This window comes from Ceratotherium simum, chromosome 15 (genome assembly GCF_057802395.1).
Source record: "Ceratotherium simum simum isolate JZ-2026a chromosome 15, ASM5780239v1, whole genome shotgun sequence".
In the NCBI taxonomy this organism is placed as follows: domain Eukaryota; kingdom Metazoa; phylum Chordata; class Mammalia; order Perissodactyla; family Rhinocerotidae; genus Ceratotherium; species Ceratotherium simum.
In genome coordinates, this window is record NC_141914.1 from 29296547 (window position 1) to 29311423 (window position 14877).

General features: G+C 47.6%; 1 protein-coding gene across 2 annotated transcripts in view; it reads left to right on the forward strand.

Annotated features, from left to right (window-relative positions):
• The window catches only part of XXYLT1 (xyloside xylosyltransferase 1), a 177137-nt gene that overhangs the window by 87833 nt on the left and 74427 nt on the right, over positions 1–14877 (forward strand). For both annotated transcript variants that reach the window (XM_087439832.1, XM_004424801.3), the window contains exon 3: positions 13147–13279. In XM_087439832.1, coding sequence (XP_087295958.1) covers positions 13147–13279 — 133 coding nt within the window. The remainder of the gene's footprint in view (positions 1–13146; positions 13280–14877) is intronic.

The window sequence follows — 14877 nt, forward strand, 5'->3', positions numbered from 1 at the left end:
AGGGCCAGTTAGGCGTGACGTACATTCCTGCTCTGTCACTCACTAGCTGTGTGACCTTAGGCAAGTTATTTGGCTACTATAAACCTTAGTTTTCTATGTTTATTAAACAGAAATTGGGAGATTTAGAAGTATTCCAGTGTCTTGTACATAGTAGGTACTAAGTAAATGTTAGTGTCCATATGGTAATATTTAATAGTCATGAAGAAAGGTAATAAGGAAAAATTAGAAATAGCAGTGGCAGTGGCAGAGAATATATAAAGTCCTATATTGGCATTTTTTGAGGATAGGAACAATGTCATTCATTTCTCAACCTCCTTCACACTTGGCATGGTGCTTGGCACACAATAGGGACTTTATGGCTTGCTTGTCTTGGCGTGGCTGAGGTCAGCACAGGGGGGCATATCTTCCGTGACTGATACATATCTGTGCTATTCTGAGAACAAGGAGCTGGGTTATGAGTGAGGGAAAAAGGCCACCCTGTTCAGAATCACAGGGTGGCAGGGCCGGGAGGAGTCTCAGAGAGTGTCTGTTCCAATCCTCTTGTCTTTACTGTCTGGGAAAACTGATGCCCAGAGGGGAAGTGGCTTGCCCAAGGTTGGACATAGTGGCAGAGTCAGGCCTGTGGCCAGGGCTCTAACCCAGTGCCCTGTCTACTTGCCTAAAGTTCCCAAGTTCACATTTCATTAAATAAGGTAGAGACCATTGCATTACTTGTTTTAAAAAAAAATAGGGGAAAGAAAAGATGGGGTCAGCTGTTGCCTTCTAAAAGTACCTATGATATGCAGTCATCTGCTTCTTGTTTCTTTATTTACTTATTTATTTTGGTAAAGAGTGGGCAAGGACCTTCTAGCCTGATGCTGCTGGAGATTTTTCAAGAGGGTCATGGCCACCTCTGAGTGCTCGAATGATGGGCTCAAAGCCACAACGATGGCGACTCTTACACTACCTCCTTGTTCAGTTCTCCCGCAGCGGGCAGCACCAGAACCTTCCAGTCAGGGAAGAACTTGCTTGGTACAATTCTGCCATAAGTGGGGATGACAGAAAGCTCTTCTTTACAGTAGAATGCCACTAATAAACATAGAAGGAATAAAGGCATTAGAAAGTCACCATTTGGTGACAACTGTTGTAGCAATAATTTATTCAGATAAGAAAAATCAAGGGATGCTGAACTCTTAAGAGCAAGCAAAAATTTGTTCAGGAATAGGATATTTTCACAGTCTGACAATGTTTCCCCACTCAATGCTACTGTTATGAAGAAAAAATAGTAACTTTACAGTGATCAAAATTAACGTCACCAATAATGGGATAAATTGTCGTGCTATGCCTCCTGATATGATAGAGTGAGAAGAACACAGCATCACTTCTGTGCTCTTCTTGACAAAGATGCGTAACCTGAATCTCCTCATAAGGAAACATTAGCAAACCCAAATTGAGGGAGATTTTACTAAATAATTGGCCTGTACTCCTCAAATTGTCCCGGGTCACAGAAGATAAGGAGACTAAGGAACTATTTCAGACTGAAGAGACATGACAACTATATGCCATCCTGGACCAGAAATTTTGTTTTCGTTTTTGGACAATTGACAAATTTTGAATGGGAGTGTAGATTAAATGGCAGTGATGTGTTAATGTTAGTTTCCTGGTTTTGGTAGGTTCTACTGTCATTATGAGAGTGTCCTTGTTTCTTAGGAAGTAAGGACTGAAATATTTAGGGGTTACATCTTTTTTTTTTTGCTTTCGTATGTAATTATATCAATTTGGCATTATATCTTATATCTTTAATTAAAAAATTAAAACAACTTAAATTTTATTTAATTAAAAAATAGAAACTAAATTAAATGAAATTAAAATTTAAAACAGAGGAATGAATTAATTAGCGCTTAAGTATGATTTGGTAGACAGAATCTTCTCGATTGTAGCGTCCGTGATGGGAACAAGTTATAAAGAGGGTTTCCTGGGGACCCCTGCTCTGTAGGAAGGCAGGCTGAGTTTCAAATGAAAATTGGAGTCTGGACTCCCAGCACAGGGCAGTCTTTTGACTTCTCCATGTTCTTATTAGACTCATAGTAGGAGGGGCTCCTCTTAGCCTTGGTAAACAGGGATGAAAGCAATGAAATGCAGACTGTATCTTGGGTGGGAGAAAACTACGTAAGGGGGACAATAAACCCTACTTGTAAGGATTAAATGAGGTAAAATATGTGAAAGTACCTAGCTCAGTACCTGGCATGTAGGAACCTCATCATTTTATAGATGATGATAGATAGTTCATCTTTTTTTTTTAACGTAGCATAAAAAATCAATAAAGTAATATATGACATTTTGGCAAGAGGCCTGGCCCTGGAGACGGGAAAACGGAAGAACCGTTTGACCATTGACAAGTCAGTTTGTGAACTGTCACAGAGCAACAGGTGTTCCTCCTGAAAAGACTGAAACTATATATTTTTTCTCCTGCTGCACAAGGTAAGGGAATGGGTAGTTAGTTCTTCACATATAAATCTCAGAGAGGTGTTTCTGGGATCATAAAGTAGAAAAACTGTTTTTTCTCCTTGAAAGTTGCCATGGTGTAGATTTCTGGGCACAAGGAATGATACGGGGCCACTCTTTCGTCAACTCCTGCGTGGTCCCAGGGAGAAGTCAGGCGTGTGCCCAAGGGCAGGCTTCTTCCTCTTGGGGAGAAGCTGGCTCTTCTCTGCCTGATCCCACTTCCCCATCTTGTGTAAGCAGCTCTGTAGTTCATGACCATCTCTTGGTTGCAGGTCTTTCTGCTGTACTCAGCTAGAGGGGGGCGCTGAAGGAGACCCCCAGCCTTGAGTCTGAGGGTGATGGTGGGCTGCAAGCCTCCATGTAGAGGAGGATGGGGCTGTGGGCAGTTTAGCCCCAGGCCAGAGTGACGCATCCGTTGTTCACACTGGGAAGAACTGCTCCCAAAATACAGAAGCCTTTTTACTAGTGATGTGAGGGGGTGGCCACGGTGCTAGAACATTGAAGCAAAACTGCCTGGGCTCACTTGGTGTTGTCGTCTGGGACCTGTGGGTCAGCATCCTGGGCTACACACGACCAGGCAATGCACGTGAAATGTGCTTTCAATGCCAGAAGGGAACAAGATTCTGGCCACATGAGAGGTTCACCACCAGAAACAATGTTAGGAGATGTCAGCCATCCTTGTGTGAGTGCCCCCAACTGAGACATCCTGCTCACAGAACTCCCACAGGCATTACAGAGACAGTTGGGGTTGTGCTCCTGCTCTGAGGGTCTGCCCAGCTCTCTGGGGTCTGGCTATCTCTGGCTTGGCTTGCCTTCCTAGTGACCATGCCTGGATTCCAAGAGACACGTTGGGATGCAGGGGCAGGGAGCCAGGCAGGGAGTGAAGTATGAGGCAGGTGATGAAGGGCAGGAGTCCTCAGGATGGCAGCCCAGGACTGGCAGGCACAGATCTCAGTGGGAGGCCAGCTACGAACAGGTGAGGGCTGAGCAAAGGTCTGGAAGGGGAGCAGACAGGAGTCCAGGCAGGAACATGTTAGTGGCTCCACTGCAGCAAGGGGACTTGTGCACAAGGAAAAGGGATCTGGACATGGGTCAGATGACATGGACTTAGTTCTTTTTTTGCCATTATTGACCATGTGACCTTAGCAAAACCTAATCTCTTTGGGCCTCTATTTCTTCATCTGCAACGTGGGTGGAATGAATACTTGCCCTGTGTAACTACTGCCAGTTTCTGCTCTGTTATCCCCCTTTCCATTTATAACTGAATCCCATTTATTTGGGAGCAGCATTACGCTGAATAAAAGAATACATTTCACAGCTACTCTTGCAGCTACGTGTGGCCATGTGACCAAATTTTGTCCAGTGAGATATAAGAAGAAATGTTAAGGACTTCCAGGAAAGTTGCTTAGAGGACCTGCCTTATTGCAGGAGGCAAGGAGATGGAGTCCTTTCCCCTTCCTCCTTTCTGTTGCCTGGAAGGCAGCCATGTTGGCTGGAGCCCCAGTAGCCATCTTGCACCATGAGGTGACTTTGAGGTTGGAAACCAGATCTAGGATAGCAGAATGGAAAGGCCTTAGAAGAAGTCTAGACCCTTGACAACTTCGTGAAGGAGCCATACCATCCCTGGATGGCTTAGCTATGGGCTTATTTGTGTTCAAACCATTGTTACTTTAGGTCTTCTGTTATATGTAGTTGGACCCAGCCCACACAGAAGCACCTGCCCCCTAGGGTTGTTGTGAGGATTAAATGGGCTAAAGCACGAGTGAGAGTTTTATGAGCTGGGAATGCTCTTTGAACATTGCAATGTGACATGAAAATATTATCGTCATTGTCATCTGAGTAAACTGAAGGGGCAGGGCCATAGTGGACAGGCCCTGACAGGCTGGCCGGGCCCAGGGGCAGGAGTGTGTGTCAGGGCAAAGCATGGCGATGAGGAGCTCCAAGGGAGTGGGATAAAACCTTTGTTAGTTTTCCTAATTTTACCCTGAATCCATAAGTGTGGCGTGTGCTCAAATGCCAGTAAAGAGGGAGAGAGGTTGGAAGATGTAAAGAGAGAGGGCAGATGAGATTAGAAACAGGAGCCCCATAGCTCCAATAAAGAACCTCAGAATAGGGAATTTGGAAAGTTGAGCTATGACTGTTTGGGCAGACCAGAGGTAGCCGTATCACTGTTTCCAGAAAACACCTTTTAATTCTGCCCAAAGAGGAGTGCTTTCTACAGCTGCCATCCCCAGGGGTCTGTGAAAAAAGCCTGCTGGTGAAGGGCAGGGGCCAGGCGTAGGTCTCAGTGTTGGTGAGCAGACAGAATGCGGTCCTGCCCCAAATAGGAAGGAGAGCTCACGCTTTTGGAGACAAAAAATAAAGTCTATAGCAGACACCAGAGAGCAATAAGCTGGGGAAAGGCCTGCAGGGACCATGGACATCTATACCACAGAAATGAAAGACTGGGGGATAGTCTGCTTTCAAATCGAAAATTCAATTTCCCCTGCATATTGAACTTCATAAACAAGTACGTGAAACTCTAGTTTCATATTGGCAATAGAAGTGAGAGGAAAATTGAGACCAGGTGTTGTATGTGTTGTCTTATTATATATGGCCCTAAAGTTTTTCAGCCAAGCTGGAAGTAAATTCTCCTATCCTAAAGCATATGATTTATAGCTAGTCACAGAGGTGCTAAGGGTGAGGGAGGAGACTCATATTACACTGTTGCTGAAGTAAAAACCATGTCTTTTCATAAGAATTCATTTTGTGTTGTCTATAAAACAGGAGCTGATAGTATAAAAAATGTATGGTGGAGACATAGCTAACACTCAGTTTTCCATGCTTAATTTTGAGAGGGGGCCAGTGGGGCTAGGAGAAAGAATTTGTTGTACAGCTAATACATAAAACTGACTCTGGTCGTTAATGTCAACCTCTTGGCCCCGAAACCTTTTACCAGAGTTGCTAACAGGTTGTATAAATCACTCTTATGAACTCCATTTCCTCCCTTCCCCTCCTCCCTCGGGGGGCCGGCTGCTAATGTGGAAAACATCGATTAGCAGGGGAGAGTCAGGACTTCCTGGCTGAGCAGCACCTGCAGAGCTGGGCGCTGGGTGTATCCTGCCATCCCGGGTCCTCCGGGAAGCGAGGTAGCCTGGGGATGAAGAGCAAGCAGGGGCTTCAGAGCCCACCAAGTCTGAGTGTGAATTCCAGCTTTGCCCTTATCAGCTGAGTGATCTCGATCACCATACTTCACTTCTTGATTTCCTCATTTGTCAAACAGAAATAATAATCCCTATCTCAGAGCATTTGGATGATTAAATGAGTATGATATATTTATTCATGTTGGCTACTGTCATTAAAAACTTCCTTTCAACTTTTATGGCATTAAACCCTTTTTTCCTAAGATTTCTCCATCGGTCTCTGCTCAGTAAAAGGGAACCCCTGTAGTCTCCAAGCTCCTTGGGGGTGGGGGTCCTGAGGGAGGTGACCGTGGGAAGTGGAGAACCCCTTCTCTGTCCACAGAAGTCCCAGTCGCTGCACTGAGATGAGCAGGAGCTGCTGATACGTTCACCCTTGATGTGGCAGCACTCTTCCTTTTGAAGAAAGCGGGATTTTAAAAGGGACTTCAGAGGTGTCTGAAGGCTTTTCTCTGAAGCCTGTATGGGGTGGATCAAACAAACTATCAAGTGAGGCAAATCTGTGCTTGCTTTCAACTCTGCTTCCGTGCTAGGTCGTCTGAGGAGAGTTGCCAAAACCCTCTGAGCCTCAGGTTCCTCATTTAAAAAGGGGAAGTACTGATAGCCATCTGGCAGAAGTGGAGTGGAGGTTCACGAGCTGAGTCAGTAAGTGTGAAGCCAAAGCGTGGGCCTGGCACACGGACACCTACTCTCTCCCTGCGTTTAGGGAGGGAGCGTTTGGCTGACCAGGCTGGAGGAGCCCCAGGAATCTGTGCCCAAGGCCTTGGACCCTTGGTGTGATCCACTGTGTTCCTTCGTAGCAGCTATTCCCATAGTTAGCCAGCTGTCCTGCAGCTGAGCCCTACACAGCAAAGGGAATGGAGAAGAGGCTTTGAGGGGCAGGGAAAAGCCCAGCTGGCAAGTGACCCGAGTTTCCTATTGGATGTGAGAACCACCACAGCCAATTCCACCTGCAGACCCCCTTGGGGACACAGCTTGGGTCTTGCCTAGGGTGGCAGGCCCTCCACAGCCTGAGACCCACCAGGGGGAGAAGCCAGTCTGGTGTGGCCAAAGTGGCTCATTGGGACTGTGTCTGTCCCATGGGCCTCAAAACAGCTCCTTCCAGGTCATGACCTCTTACCGTTAGAGGAAACCTCCACCCTTTCAGTTGCCCTTGGGCTCCTGCAGGCCAGAGGTGCCGCTGAGCAGCGACTGAAAAGCTTCAGAGGATGATCAAGCAGGTGGCAAATGGCTGCAGTATTTCCAAGGGGACAATAAGAAGTCGAGCTTCCTTTCCACGCAGCTGCTTCCAGGTTCTCAGCCTCATGACGCCCCACATAGCTTGGGGTTGTCATAATTTCCCCTTCTCCCCGAGCCCTTCCTTGTTAGTGGAAAGCTTGGGCTGATGTTCTGAGGTGAAAGCCCTCCGATGTGTTACAAATAATTATCTCTGGGAGGCTCAGAAGCTCTTTCAAGACAGAAAGGGAGCGAAGGCGCTCGCATGGTTAATCTGCCTCTCGGAGAAGACTGTTGCCTGGGATGGGAGCCCAGGGCTTACCTAATGTGTCTCCCTTTTCATAATTTCCTGGTGTATTTTGTTGCATGTTGTTTTGTGTGTGTTAAGATGTGTCTACCAGGAATTGTTTCTGGGGATAGGAGAAGGGAGGGAGAGGAAAGGAGGCTTTTTTTCCTTTTGTTTGTTTTCGGGTATCATTAATTACTCACTGCGGTTGTAATTCCATCCATGGTCAGATGACATGCCTTGTGGCTGGTTTAATTGGAGGCTGATGATGAGCTGTCCCGAGCCTGTGTCCACAGGGGAACGTTGACTTGGGAGCCTCCAAGCTGGTTCTGAGGGCCTGAGTGTTGCCTTCTGCAGTGCACTTGTGCAGAGGAATCGACCCTGACGGCCCGGCCAGGCTGGCGCTCAGGGCCTCAGACGCCAGGTGTGGGCCTCCTGAACCCCGAGAACGGTCAGCTGGACAGTCAGTGCTGTGCAGGGCCAGGGTGGTGATGGACTCTCAAAGGTCTTGAAAGCTGCACCTTTAGCCAGCACTTTCACTCTTGTGTTTTTTTCCATCTTGTTAGAACCAAGTGGCACCATTTCATTAGCCTGAAACTAGAGCATGAGAGGATGAGGAGAGCAGACATGTCCCTTTGTGAAGATGGCACCACGTTTTTTACTTTACCCTCTGGGGTTGAAGTTCAAGTGGAAATATGTCTTAGACCAGAAAGCCTGCCTAGATCCTTAGCATCTTTTCCCACTTTGAGTTGACCTACTTCAGTGGATCCTGTCTTGTGGTCAAACATTCATCAGTTCTATCGTTGGGAGTTTCAGCCAGGACCCCTGAACCACCTTCTGAACCCTGGACGCAGCAATTCTTCCATTTTCTGAAATAGCCTAGGTCAGCTTGCCTGATCTCTTGCCAAACTGTTGTCCTCCTTGGAAACCAGTGTTGAAATGTCCGACTGCTGACCCATGAGGCGGGAGTGCTGGAAGCTCTTCTGTCGTCTACCCAAGAGGCCTGGTCAGCCAGCATCAGGCAGTTGACCTTGTCCGAGGAGGATGCACAGCACAAGTGTGTTCCTCAGACACCAGGTGCACACACAGGCCTTTCCCTAACACACAGGCAAGCTTCTTCTAGCTGAGACAGTGACACAGGTGCACATTGATACTTCAGTTGTTTTTGTGATTTAAACAGATACATAAGATTCGTAAGTATGAGCAGCCGGTTAATTGGATTAATTAGATGTAGCAGCAAACATTGCCAGGAATGAACAAGTCTAGCTAGCACAGAGGAGGGCTGGGCAGTGGGGTGGACAGTGCTTTACCGCTGCTGTGGCTCTCATACCAGGGGCTGACGTTGTGTCTCCATGGATGGTTCCCGGATGTCAAGTCAGGTTCCCGCCTCCTTTTGAATTTGCCAGAGCTCAAGGCATGGTCTTAGAGGAGTGTAAAAAGTTGTTTTTTAACATCCCTGCCTGATGTTAATGTGAGAATATGGAGAGCAATTTTCTCATTCCCAAAAGCTGGCTATAAAGTGTGTGGATCATGGAGATCTCTAATTTCTTTTCTTTGGCTATTACTTATTCATCTTCAGGTTTACATTTTCATGGGATGATATGCAAATCCTCCATGAGCTAGTTGTGTTGGGTACCTGGCAAGTCTTGTGCACAACCCTTTGGGCCATTACATGATGTTTTCTGCTGTCTAGTTTATGGCCCATGTTGGGAGTGGGTGGTGGGAGGGGGAGCTAATTAACATAAGAGAATGAGCTAGGGAGTCAGAAGACCTGAGTTCTGGGATCAGCTTTGCCACTTAGCTCGACTATGTGACCCCTGACAAGTCCCTCTTCTTTTTGGACCTCAGTTTCCCCATCTGTACAATGGGTATATTGGCCTCAATTATTATCAGGCTCTCTTTTCAGATCTATTATCCTAGATTATTCTATCCTGCACCTTTTTGTTATCTTCCCATGGGATTCTGACATAGTGGACATTCCTTTGTAGATGTCTAGTCCTCTTTTTTCTTACATTCTTCTCCATGCTTTATAGATTTCATCTCCTCTTTGTGTTGGGGGCAATTATCTCATTCATTTATTCTTTAAATTTCAGTGGTCCTACTGTTGTCATTACAGCTGTCCTCCAACCAGCATCCTCTCTGCACCATCACTGTGGCTGTCACTTCCACAGTCAGTTTTGTTCCATCCTCAGAATAGCCTTTCAGCATTATGTATAAAACCCTCTGGATGTGGTTCCTGCAGAGAGATGACTACATCAAGACCAGAGGCCAGAGGAACAGGGCCCTTTTAAAAAAATCTCATCCTAATGAATTCCAGCATTCCTAGTAAGCATCTTCCTCTTTTCAGCAGTGACACTTACAACTTGGCATCTTATTTCACAACTACATAAGAGGAGCCATCTGGACAGATGCCCGCGTGACAGTACAGGCTCCGCTGGGGGCCGTCGGCCTCCCTGAATAGAAGGGAGTGTCCTCCTGCCTCAGCCTGAAAGGTGACAGCTGTCAGTCCTTTCACATTGGTGTGAGGGGGTCCTTCATGCTGGAGCTGCTGCCTCTTTCCTTCCTAACCAGTTAATCTCGTTTGGTGAAGTCCCTCTTGAAAGAAGTGTTAGCAACTGTTAGCGAACCCTTCCTGAAAGGTGCTTTACAAATGAGGAATCATAAAAAATGTTAAAGCATCTCAAATTCCTGTGTCTTAGGGGTGTGCATGACCTTTCCAGATTCGCTCCCAGCCAGTCCCTAAAGGTCAGGGAAAGTGCTCAGATTTATTGAGCGGCTTATTAAGACAAGGCCAGGCAGGGCTCTGTGCAGATGAGGGAGCTGGGTCTCTTCAGGAGACATCTGATGTCCCTGAGCTCTGCCCTCCCAGCACGTCCCCATCCTCAAGGAGCACTCTCTCTGCCAGGGGCAGTGAGTCAGGTACACAGGGGGCAGTGACCCGAGGCAGGCAGCCACGACTTCCGACCAGGGTCCGTCCAGACAGGCCAGGGAGGAGGCACTGGGGCTGCTTCTTGCACAATAGGTAGGATTTAGATGACTTTGAAAGACCAGAGAGGACACATAGCATGTGGTAGGCTTTCAAGGAAGAATGACTGATTGACTGACTGAGTGAATGGCTCTCTACCATTAGGAGTTTCTTTAATTATGGTGAAATTACCATTTTCATGTAGAGGACTTCTGTTAAATTCTGCATTTGGCCAGCTTGTTGCTCTGCTCCAGAATTCTTTTTGTCTATCATGGTCTTTGGGACTTCCGTGTGCTCCTGGGGCCCCTGTGTGGGTAGCAGTGGAACCAAAATCTGCCTCCCTGGAGCTCCTTGCCCATCAGAAGGGGTATCAGGGTCTACTGGAAAGAGTGTGCTGGGCTTTCAAGACCAAGGTTCAGATCCCAGTTCCAACACTTGTTTGTTGTGGGACCTTGTGCTATTGTTTCTTACCTTTCTAAGCGTCTGTTTCTTCATCTAAACATGGGAATAACTCCACTTAACTGGTTGGGTGGTTTTGAGAAATAAACTATTGCCTGTGCAAAGCTGGACACTGAAAAAACACTCAAAGAAAGGGGGCTTCTATGTGGCCATTTTTAGGTTATTGGAAGTACTCCCTGGGGCCATGAGGATGAGATTTTCCCTCCTTTCATAGCCCTGACAATGCCACAAAATTACCCTCATACATTCTTGAGGCCTCCTCATCTCCAGGTCAGATGCCCTTGTCCCCCTCCCTCCTTCATCGACAGAACCTGGGATGACGTGGTTTCTCTGCTTGGGGTGGTGATACGTCCTGTCCCTGTCTCATTAGGGCTCCCTTTACCTTTCATAAGTGCTGCCTGAGACCCTGAATGTGGGAGCTTGGGGCACAGGAGATGGACCGAAAGAAAGAAAAGAAATGCCTGGAGGTGGGTATGTGCTGTGGGTTCTCCATCATGACTTCTTGATGGCTGCAACTCTCATTCCTGGACATTTTCTCCTGGGACATAGTGTCCTTCCTTAAGGTCATCATCAGGTTCCTTCCCTCTGTTCCCCAGGGCCACCTCTTGAGAGCAGCAGGCACCCCGAGGCTCTGCACCATGGCCTGTCTCTATTCTCCACTCCTGGTTTAGGGCGGCTTTCCGGGAGACCAGCAAAGTCCCCACAAGGGCTTCCCAACATCCAGACTCCCGGGTCTCTAGGTTGACTCCCAGGTTTCCTGGTTTCTAGGTGGTTGTTATTGTTGCTTTCAGTGCAGGAGGGAAAGTGGTGGTTTTACTGATCCCGTGTGGGGGTGGGCAGTGTGAAGCCAGGCAGGCCGAAGGTCCACATTGGCCTGGGCAGGCCCGTTTCCTCTACCCCTCCCTGCAAGCGCCGGAGAAGCCCGGCTTTGGTGCCCTCGCCTTCCTCTGACCTGGGCAGCTGGATGCTCACCTACTGTAACTTATTTTTTTCAGAAAACTCATGTAGGATGTCAACTAATGTTTTGTTTCTGCATACAGAGGAAAATAAACAAGGAACAAATGAATCAGTTTTTCTTGAATTGTAAGCTGTGATTTCTTCATAAACTAGTTTATAGAATGGCTTTGGAAGTCCACAAACATTTTGGAGCATTTCAGTGCTGCCCTACAGGTAGATGGAGGCCAGGATGCCCAAGATAGGTCCCTGTCTTCAGAGGGCTCCCACAGGCAGCCTGTCCTCAGACGCTGTCATGCTCTGCAGCTGGGCAGGCATGAAAAGGCTGGTGAAGAGCCGAGGGCAGAGCCCTGATGTTCTGGAAGGGTGTTGGTGTGACTTCACTCTCCACACCTGCCCACACGTCAAGGCCCAGCCCATGTCCCACTTCTGTTAAGTCTTCCTTGACTGCCTCAGGCCTCAGCCAGCTCTACTCTCCAAACCCTGGATTCCTGTAGCACTTGACAGCCTATATATAAGAGGTTTCCCATCTATTATCTCATCTTCTCTGCATCGCAGCCTCACGAGGCACGTCGTATCATCCGCACTTTAACAAATGAAACAAGCAAGATTTAAAGAAGTACAAGAATTTTCCCAGAGTCACAGAATTAATCAGCAGCAAAACTGGGCTTGCCCTCACGTGCTGAGTCCCAGGTCAGGCTTTTCCTTAGCACTGAGTACTTTCTCTCCTTCGTCATTTAACCCCCAGCGCCCCCTCTTTAGAGCTCCCACAGCCCCTCTTCCATTTCATGTCAGCACGAGGTCCTCCCTCTCTGTATTTAGTCCCCTGCAGGGTCTCTGCTCAAGGCCAGGGTCCTAGTCAACCTGGCATCTGGTCCCTTCCCAGCACTGACAGCGCAGGAGCTCAGTTAGGCTTGGGGTGAAGGATGGGAGAATGAACTTCCCTCCCTCCTCCCTTCTCGCCCCTAGTCATCTGGAGGCAAGGGAAGGAAACAGCTCTTATGTGCCAGGGAATTGTGAGACTCAGTCTATCCAATTATAGCCCAGTTTCTCTTTCAGACAGTGGATTAAAAACAACAGTATCTGAGGTCTTTTAGCTGTTTCTCTCTGGGTCAGCATCCTAACTTGACACGGATCTTGGTGCTAACAAGGGCCAAAGACAATAACGCTTTTCACCTCTCTCTCCAGAGGCTCATTTACCACCTGTGCCCCAAAGAGAAACACTTGTACGCTTTGAGTTTTCAGTAGGCTGTCTGTATACTGTATTATCCAAATCAGATACTTTTGACAAGGAAATGGTGCTCTCTGGACAATTATACCAGGACAGTGGCCCTAAACTGGACCATATGGACACTTAGTTTTAAATAAAATGTATGTCTGCAATTGGAAGGAAAGATATGGGGCAATTGTTTCTGAAGGCTTCTAGCACGCAGGGAGTTGCTGGCAGATGAAGGGCCTTTGCTTCCAGTAGTAACTTTGCTTTTTCAGTGACAGCAAGAATAATCCAGTACCCGTTTCTGCACCTTTTGTTTCATTTTCTGCCGTTGGCTGAGCCTCCCAGGATGTATGTCTGTGTCTTATTATTGTCTTTTTCTTTCCTCCAGAGATCCTGCGGATAATTCAGCTGGACCTAGACCTCAAGTACAAAACCAACATCCGGGAATTGTTTGAGGAGTTTGACAATTTCCTGCCAGGCGCCGTCATTGGCATTGCACGAGAGATGCAGCCAGTGTACAGGTATGTGGCAGCTGTGGAGGGGTGGCCTCCAGGACCCCTCCCCACCCCTAAACCCCCACTCCTGCCACCCATGGCAGATTGGGAGTTATTGGTGTGTGGTCTTGCTACCTTTAATATCTTAGGGATACCTTTGTACTTACTGCTTACAGTTGATAGTATGGGCAGGTGGGTTTGCTCGAAGCCATAGATGCTACCTTATTCTTTTGGGGGAGTTTGTTACATTTTTCCTGTGGAAAGCGCCACTGTTTTGGTTGTTGGTTCTGGTTAAGCTCAGAATTTTAAAATCTTGGGCTTTGTCTTACAGGGGAGGTATCAGGATATGGCTTTAATTTGCCAGGCTGGTGATGAACTAGGTTTTGTTGGCCTCTGAGTCACCAGTGGCCCTCCTCTGTATAAGCAGAACGGATTTCTCAGTGTCTTGTAAGGAGGGAAAGGCAGCATGACTTTGGAACACAGATGGACATCAACTGGTCTCGGTGAAGGAGCACGTTCTGTGTGATGCAATGTTTCCTTGTCAAGTGTGTATCATAGAGAAACTCCAGCACCTGAGAACTGGGAGACAGGGCTAAGAATATTCATTGCAGCATTGTTTATAGTAGCCCAAAACTGAAAAACTTAAATGTCCATAGACAGCAGAATGGATAAATAAAATCTGTTCATCCAATTGAGTACAATATCAAAACAAAAATGAGCCGATGGTAGCTATGTGCACTGATAGGCAGAACTAGACTAATCTTTAGGGATGCATACACAAGTGGTGAAAATTATACGGAAAACCAGGGAAATGATGATTCCCCAAATCCAGCATGGTAGTTACCTCTGGAGAGGTGGGGAGTGATGGGGAGGGGTCATGGTGGGGATGCCTCTGGAGTGATACGATGCTTTAGTTCTCCACCTGGGGGGCTGTGCACGTGTGTAATATATGTCTTACAGTTGAAAAAAAAAAAAAGGAAAGGCAGAAGCACCTACAGGTTTTTCTTAAAAACTAGGCCTGTGGCTCTGGGGCCAGAGAGTTCCATGTTGCTGACTCTTCCTCCTCTGGACAGAGCCACGGCTCACCCAGAGCCCGGCTGTCTGGAGCTGGGATTTCACTGTCCCCTGGGCTGGCCCATTCTTTGTTCTCAGCACAGACCCTCGTGCTGGCTCCCTGTGGACATTCTTGGAGCTGGGCCCAGTCTTTGGAGAGCTGCAAGGCACTCAGCTGCATGCATTTCCCTAAGAGAGGGGAGGAGTGACGACCTCAGCTTGGTTGTGGCTCTGTGCGAGACCTAGATCACATAACAGGAAATGCCTGCAAGGCCTCCGAATGAGCTGATAACTCCTGGGCCTCGTGGGCTGTTCTCCTTATATAATCCTCTCACCGTGCGCCCCCGAGTCACAAAGTGGAGCCTCTTACCCTGCTATGGGGTGTGAGCTGGGAGGGTTTGGGCAAACACCTGCCATTTTAACTCGTAGCAGCCTCCCCACCTCATTCCCTCACCTTCTTACAAGGTGTGTCTTGTGTCTGGGTTTCTTGATTTAGCAAAGGGAGGTGATGGAAGGAGCACTGAACTGAGGTCCAGGGTCCTCTGTGCTAGTCCCAGCTCTGCCGCCATGCT